Source organism: Lissotriton vulgaris, chromosome 1_1 (assembly GCF_964263255.1).
Source record: "Lissotriton vulgaris chromosome 1_1, aLisVul1.2, whole genome shotgun sequence".
NCBI classification, from domain to species: Eukaryota; Metazoa; Chordata; class Amphibia; order Caudata; family Salamandridae; genus Lissotriton; species Lissotriton vulgaris.
In genome coordinates this window covers 626,910,962-626,919,575 of record NC_141685.1, presented here as the reverse complement: position 1 = coordinate 626,919,575, position 8,614 = coordinate 626,910,962, and the positions used below count along the sequence as shown (strand labels likewise).

Sequence of the window (8,614 nt, the reverse complement as noted above, 5' to 3'; positions counted from 1 at the left end):
CTTCTGTTCAGCAGGTAGACAGAAACCTCCTGGACACACACCAGCCTGTGATGTTTGTAACCCATTACAAATCTCTTGCAATTCTCTCACACTCAATCCAGGTCCTGGAGTTGAGGTAGTTAAAGAACTCCACCTCAGTGATCAGCAACATTGAAGACAGTCTAATCTCAACGCATAGTGCCATAATAGCAAACATTTTGTGCTGGATTTGGATCACAAATGTGATACAAACTTGCTCAAAATGTTTTTTCTATTTTTTAAACTTTACTTTCTAGGGAAACATGTGCAATACTGTGCGTTAAGGGAGGTGTTCCATCGGTGGTGCATGTGTCATCTCTTGCATCCACCTATGGTTTTTGAGACAAAAATCCCTAAGTATCTGTATCTTTCTATAGTTTAAAACTAATGATAATTGGAAGATATTCATTCTATCCTCTTAACACCCCTTCGATTGTAAACAATCCTCATAATATGGTAATATTAGCACTACAGAATCATTACTTTTGTGAGCAACAATTGTTTATATTTACATGTGCTAAGTAACTGAGGTGTACACCATTCTTCGTCACCAAAATATGACGGATATCCCATACGCCTCTTCGGACAAGATATGCGTCACTTCAAATAAAATAAAACACATTTTATCAGTAAGTAATACGTTGCGAAATAGGAGACAGGTTGTGTTATCTGGCTCAGGTGGTTACTTTTTAGATTAAAACGTGTTAGCTTCTCGGTTGACAAGAAGCAATAGCCCTTCGTCTGAGCAGTCAGTGTTTTTTTTTCATGTGCTTACTCATCAAATGAACGTTCCAAAGTAAAGTCACGGCGTGCCAGGACAGCCCTCTACTATAAAAGGTGAACACCATTTTGCTCTCGCCCCTACGCTACAGGATGAGGGGAATTACACTGGCGCTGGTATTAACCCTTGTGGGTGAGTACAAATAAAACCCACTTTTATATAACAATATGGTAAAAATAAAACAGGATTTGAACTTTTCACAGATTTAATTAACACAATACTCTCATTTAGAGTCTGAAAAAAGAAATTACATTGAATGGCAACACGACAGAACGTTTGCAGTCACATTTCATTTCTAGAGATCTTTGAATACTTATCAAATTATACACACACACACACTCACATATATGACTACGTAGATAGATAGATGTAATACAAACAAATATAAGTATATATGAAATATATACGTACGTGTGAGTCCCTTTATATATATATATATATATATATATATATATATATATATATATACACAAATGCATGCAAATGTTTGTGTTTTGTGTGTTTGTCTGTGTATGTGTGACCAATTGCATTTCGTCACAATTCGAGTAAAGCAATAGGGTTTTTAATCTGCAGTGATTATCAAAATGAAACATGTTCTACTAATAATTCATCACTTCTCATATTTTGTTCATTTTGTACAGTAAAAACATTGCAAATACTTCTCAAGTGTGAAATCACTAGAGGATTTAGCATGTGCCTGCTCAGTAGCAAGACAACAATAAAATCACTTACACGTTACCAGATAATTTCTCCCATGTTGTGAGTGTTCCCAAACGGACAATATCACAATTTGCAACTGGTCCGGGGCCGGGTCAGGAGAGTGTATGCATCTGAGCAACCACTCAAAAATACTGATCATTGGCCAACAATAACTTATCCTTTCAAGTTACACCTGGCTTTCTTTATGTGTGCCTCTGCTATGTGTAATATGTATCTACTAAACTAAAGGAATGTCCAGACAAATACATATAAAATACATAAATGTATAAACATAACGTGCCAAAACCTAATGGTAGCTGGACATTCTCTGCAAAGCGTACATCAAATTTCTGTACCAACCCTTGTCCTCTCTCAGAAGGGAATTCTGTTAGCAGGCATTAGTTTCATGCAAGGAATAGAAATGTGTGTGTTGTAAGCAATACTTCATCTGGTTTTCCAAGTATTTCTCATTCAATTTACGATGAATACTAAGTCTACATTACGTCTACAACTTGATACGACCTAAATGTAGAAGAAGTTTTGGAGCAGTGGAATGAAAGATGTGAGGCAGACCAATAGCAATGCAGGGTTGAGGATCTCATCTATGTTTAAATTGGTATCTTCCAAGTAGAATTATTTGTGTTGAGATTCTCTGGGATTTGAATACATTTATGTTCTCTTCTTAACATTGAGTCATGCCTTCAGTGCTAAATGAAACATTTGAAAATGGGCATGTATACTGACGGCTGTGAGAATGCCAATTTGAAAAGCTTTGTAACCAAGTATCTACTTGTTATGATTCTTCCAAACCTGTGTGAACCATATGCCTGCCTGATACATTTACGACAACAATAATGAGCAGTATTTAGCTGTATATGGAGCATGGTGTTCATTTACTGAGGTTTTAGTTTGCTGACATATTTATTTGTTTTAGGGTTCTATGGTGAACCGTTACTTTTTCATGAATGTGCCCAGTCCTTTTTTCTTTGAGGGAATCCAAAAGATGTGGAGATTGCTCGATATTCATTCTACAGTACATTTGGTTATTCATGTTCCAGTGCAAAGGAGACAACAGATGCATTTAATAATCCATATTACATTTTGAAATGTTTCTGCTTTCTGATTAGGTTGTTGTCAAAATGTCATGGAGTGTGTATAGTAATGCTTGACATTGTACTACACATTCGTATAGTAATGTCTGGTTAATAGAAACAGATAATACTACAGTATAAACAACGGTACAACTATGATGTTCGTATTCTCTTATCGCGGTAGGATCATCGTTTCAAAAGTACAACTTTCACATCACATTACCCTCTCCACTTATCCATCTTGTCTGAGCATATTGACCCTTTGGAGACTAATGCAAATTGCGATAATAGCTGGCAGTGAAGAAAAAAGACTAGTTATGCTTTGTTTTATTTTATTGTATATAGAATAAAAATTGTAGGATTTTCAACGTATTGCTCATGGTTGGTCATGAAGACTGATAAACAATGACAAAAAATCTAATTGTAGGTAGCAGTTTTAAAAATCAGTAGTGGTTTAAACCAATTGTGAAAGAAGAGTGGTGTAGTAGGTTACCTTGCACAAGTAACAACAAAAGTGACACTGTAACAAGAAACCAGATTTGTGTGCAAAGTTATTTGTTTAGGGCTCTTCTCCCATGTGTATGTCCCCAAAGCAGTTTCTGAGTTTGGTAATCCTTCTCCTATGGTTCTGAGATTTTCAGCAACTATATGGTGAACTTTGGTTTATCCTATGTATTGCTTATTCACAACATGGTTTTTCCTAGTTAACTATGTGTAAAAATGTGACTGATGAATGGTGTAGCTAGCAATTTAATTTATTTGCACATTTATGTACCCATGCCGCAGCAGACAAAATACCTTGATTGACATTTCAGCCAATTATAAGTATACCTGGACATGTCTATTTTTAAAAGATTGTTTTTGATGCTATGCTAAAGTACCTGCCTTTCAGTTCCTGACACTGCTACTACTGATAGGAACTTTTAGTGACAATGACTGTGGGTTGCAGGTGATATGATTTTATTTTCCTGGCAATTCTTTACTGCTTTGTTGCATTTTTAAGTGAATAAAGATTTACATGGTTCCCCATCACTTTTCTATTTTTGAGGCAAAAGAAAAACAGACATCCTCTCAAAAATAAGATATGTCAATTTAATTAAACTCCCTTCTCATTAAAGGGAAATGACCTACTCAGAATATGTCATATTAATTAGTTAGATTTAATGGATTTTGTTCGAATCTCCTCTATGTATAAGGGAAAATGGTAAAATAATGTGTTAGTAATTTCATTGTCCAGGAATGCACATTCGTCTATTGCCATGCCAGATCAGACAACACTTTGTTTTGATTGTTTTTTTTGCTTTTGGGTAATGACCTGGCTTTTGCACAAGAATCAATGTGTAAAATATACATTACCATAGGGATATGTAAAATACAATACATTAGAAGGAGTAAACATGCAACAGAGGTAAAATTAGTCTGTATAGTCTTGGTCTTCTCTCATAGAGGCATGTTTGCTGATCTCAAATTCTGCATGTCTGCATGGTCGCCATGTAGGGGCAGACCAAGTCACACGTAGCATTAAGGTTAAGACATACGACTACAAAAGAGTAAAGAAAATCTGTCTTTACATATTTGTTATTAACTCGTTGCAGTAAATCACTATAGCCATAGTATCTTCATGTTGATTTTTTCGCTGGTATTATGTCTTAAATTTCACCTTTTGATGAGATATCTACCCAGGTGTTTGTCAACGCCTCTGAGATGTCACTGAGCAAGAACAAAATGTGTTCTTCATCAGAATATAACCTTTCTTTTCTCTTGATAGTAACATGTCTGATTCGCTCCTAAATAGCACAGTATAAAAAATCACCACAAAGGGCAGTTTGCTATAGGGGCAAGATTTGTTCTCTTTAACTTATAGATTTCTTCTCTTTAGCAGAATTCTAAATGGAAGAGAGCTGCTTTTGGCTAGGGCATACAGTCTCCTTTCTATGTTATTTGTTAACTTATGAGATATGGCTATACATGCTGGATAGCATCAAACATACTAGCTTGGCCTACTGGGTGTACATTTTCTAGACTTTTGAGTTTTATGACTGCCTGACAATAAGAAATTGTTTAGTTATTGTCAGAACCACTTTCAGAAGGCCAGGAGGCAAGCAGTAGCTGCTGGGCCCAACCATGGAGGTTGAGGCCTTATACTCCCAATGTCCTGGGGCCTGAGCAACTGGGCTCTAAGCTAAGTACCCCTTTAGCATTTGACTCCGAGTAATTGCATGGGTCGAGCAGTCCACGGCTAGGGGGTAGATGCAGGGGTGAACACAAGCTCCCTTAGTCACACTTCCCTCTCTTTCTTGGTAGTGGCAATTCCCCATTCACAATAGGTGACATTCAGGTTAGGCCTCACTAGATGTCCGAATCTTAGGGCATAAAGTAAAAAGTGTTCCAGTGTCCACTGCACTTCGAGTCAGAGCAAGTTCCCCTGGACTCTCCAAACCTGCAATCTGTCTCCAACGGAGCATCCGGGAGTGGGGGCATCACAGAGGTCCACAGCAGCTGCCGGAGATGAGTAGTGCTCATGGAATGGCAGTGACAGCGTCTTCTCATTTGTGGCACTACACCTAAGGATGCGGTAAGTTCCGTTGATCCCTCTCACAGGTAGATGCATTATCATTAGGGTTATGATGCTTCAGTCAATGCAGGGGCACTTGCACATCAGCACAGTGGCCATCTCTCTCAGCATCAGTGAAACCAGATGATGACCCTTGCTCTTTATGGTGACTCCCTCTGGCATACAGAATCACCAACATTACTCCACGCAGAGGGTGCAGTCCGAATGGCACAGAAGTAATGCACTTTTCACAGCGACCCCTATATACATATGGATGTCCAACTTTACTCTGCACACGGGCTACAGCCTATTCTACAGGGTAGTAATGCACTCTTCACGGAGGTCCCCTCTGGCACCCGAGGTCGCCAACTTGAGTCTGCACACAGGCTACAGCCCGATCAGTCCCTTTCTCATATTTTATGTGAGGATCTACTTGCTACAATCCCCCACTTGAACTCTTCCTCACTGGCCACACTGGTCTTGGCAAGCAGACAGGCACTCGTGCTCCAGGCTCCAGACTGGTAGTCTTGGATTTCCCTGGGAAATGTCCCCCTCACTCAGCTAGTGCCACAAGTAGAGTCTTCCGGAGCCTAACTCGCTGTTTGGCAGTTTATAGTTTGGGACCTTGAGATCCCGATCTTATAGTCCATTTTTAATGTGATTTATTGCCTGAGTCTTTGAGGTTTGTGGTGGGATATGCATCCTTTTGAAGCTCCCACTCCTCTGTCATACCCTTCCTCCAGGAAGCAGTCTGTCACAACAGGAGTAGCTTCAAATCCCCCCACACAGGCCAAGGGAGTGACTAGAGGTTCATCCCTGGATGTCAGCCACAACGATATGCGCATCATTAAAGGGTTATTAAGCGGCCCCTAACTTACTCTTTATGATTTCCCTATCAGCTCCATCTCCTTCCTAAGATGCACCCTGTTTGCTTTCAAGTAACCTCTCTAAGAATTAAAGAGCACCCTTTGCAGTGTACTGAATAACCTGGCTCTTCCTTCCTCCAGTGAGTGTCCCATCAAGCTCTCGGGAATGCAGCAATCTATAAATCTGTCTGGGTGGAATCCTCTTCCTGCTCATGTTCCTGCTCCCAGACCTAAGTCTCCCGAATTTCAACCCAGAGTCTTCCATGTATAGCACCAATCACCACTCACAGCACACATACACTCAGCACACACATGCAACCACAGGCGCACTGCACGTGCACTGCATAGAGCTGCATAATAATTTGATGTATGCCAGGGGTGAATTAACTACAGAGCAGAGGAGCTTTAAATCAGTCCTGGCACGCAGAAAAAAAGGCCTGTTAATTCCTACAAATCACTAGTTGGAATGCTGCCACAATTGCACTGGTGCTAATTAACTCCTGGAGGGTTGCCCTTTGCACACCACTCCCAGACCTACTAGACCATACTCTATGAGATACACACAATTGCTCACAAGGAAGATCCATGCTTCGTTATGACTACAAATGAGCACCAGGGATCCAAATATGGTGGCTGCTAGGGAACTCAGGGCAGTATTACAAGTCTGTAACCATTTGAGGGACTTTTCCATCCCTACACTTATGGTCTTGTTTAATATTTTCATAGGCATGAGACTCAGGCTTGGATTGTTGATGGAGTTGGTGGTGGTGAGATCTGGAGCAATGCTTGTGGCTTCTTTTTCCCGCTGATGACTAAATCTGATCGTATGTTAAACGTTTCTCCTATGTAATTTCAATATTTTCAGGCTGTGCATTGTAGGAGCCGTTTGACATATATTCAAGAGAAAGTGGTAACCTATGTCAGGTTGCAGAGCAGCAGTGGGAAATTCTGTTGATAACATCAAGCGTGATTTGCAAAATATTCCTTCATGGCCTTCCTTCTTTTTTAAGTCCCAAAGTTCGACTACGTGGGAGATTTGGGTTCTAACCTTAGCCTAAACTCCCTAATGTTAATTTCCATGAGAGTGGACCATCCTTAAAATAGCATTCAGAAAGGCGTCTTATTTCTCAGTTGCCATTTGGATAGGAATGTCCCACTTGAGGTTGTTTGTGAGGGTCAGCCTGAGATACATAAGGGAATTACTTTTTTCTAGGCTTACGCCACTGATGTGGAAAATGTTATGATTCCTCCAATTGTTTTTGTACACATTTGTGTTTGTTTTTGTGTGTTTATCGTCAGGCTATTCAGATGTCAGTACCTATTCATTGCTGTAACTTGCACTTGCAGGATATTTGGTGCACACGCTATCAGGATAGAATCAACTGCATTGAGAAGCACTGGTATCTGGAGACCTCTGGGATTATCCTTAGAGTTCATGTCAATGCCTCTTGTATGACTAAAATCCATGTTCAAATTGGAAACGTATTACTTGAATGTCATCCATGTGTTTTTTGGGGACACCGGCCACGTTCCTTGACAAGAGTGAATTATCCTCTCCAGAGTGAATTGTTCTTGACTTTGCCTGGCCAGTTGCTCGTCAGTCCGGGTTGGTTTGTTTTAGTTTTTGGCTTCGTTTTGCAGGTGGTAAAACAGATACACAGTCTCTTGTAGCAGGCTTGTTAGTTATATTTCTCATTTGCATAGGGAAAACTTTCCTGTCTGTTTGTGCTAGTTGGATTTTGAGGTAAGAATGGGGTCTAATATAGTGGTAATTTTCCTTTTGGAGGAGTTATATCGTTGTTAGTTTAGGTACGGTTTGTGTTTTTGTTGACATACTGTTTGCAAAGATAAGAGTCTGGTTGCTTTTGTGTTGGTCTCTTAGTTTGTTATGGGTTTTGTTCCTGTTAGATCTGTAAGCCTTAGAGTGGTCTTCCCCCAAACCTTTTGCCTAACGACCTTCATTTTTGGTGCAGAAATGCCCCAGGATTGCATATTTGAAGGAGCCGCACGCGTCATAGAACTCGCACCAGGCGGTGCATAAAGCGGGGCTGATTGACCGCAACGCGGGAGCTGCTGAGAATCACTCTGGATACTCGATTTGCATATTTGAAAGGCACGCTGCACTTTATTCTTAGCGGGAACTGGCACGCTGTATTTTAAAAACGGGATCTCTGTCCGTCACCTGTTGTCCCTGGCCTTAGCACACTGCACTTTAACTCTGTTCCCATGTACCACGGACTTCAACGCCCAGAGCGCGTTGTGGCAGGAGCCGCATGCGTCCTAGAATTCGCGCCAGGCGGTGCATAAAGCGGGGCTGATTGACCGAAACGCTGGAGCTGCTGAGAAAATGATCCGGGTTTGCATATTTGAAAGGCACGCTGCACCTTATTCTTAGAGGGGACTGGCACGCTGTATTTAAAAAACGGAATCTCTCTCTTCATCACCTGTTGTCTTTGGCCTTAGCATGCTTCACTTTAAGTCTGTTCCCAAGTACCAAGGACTTCAACGCCCAGAGTGCGTTGTGGCAGGAGCCGTACATGTCATAGGACTCGCACCAGGTGGTGCATAAAGCGGGGCTGATCGACCGCAACGTCGGAGCTGCTGA

General features: G+C 40.7%; 1 protein-coding gene across 1 annotated transcript in view; it reads left to right on the top strand.

The window, feature by feature from the left end:
• The first annotated feature begins 891 nt into the window (after positions 1-891).
• LOC147747587 (vitellogenin-1-like) overlaps positions 892-8,614 on the top strand; it is a 1,134,322-nt gene continuing 1,126,599 nt past the window's right edge. The window contains exon 1 of the mRNA XM_086925703.1: positions 892-931. Within this exon, the coding sequence (XP_086781829.1) occupies positions 892-931 (40 nt within the window). The remainder of the gene's footprint in view (positions 932-8,614) is intronic.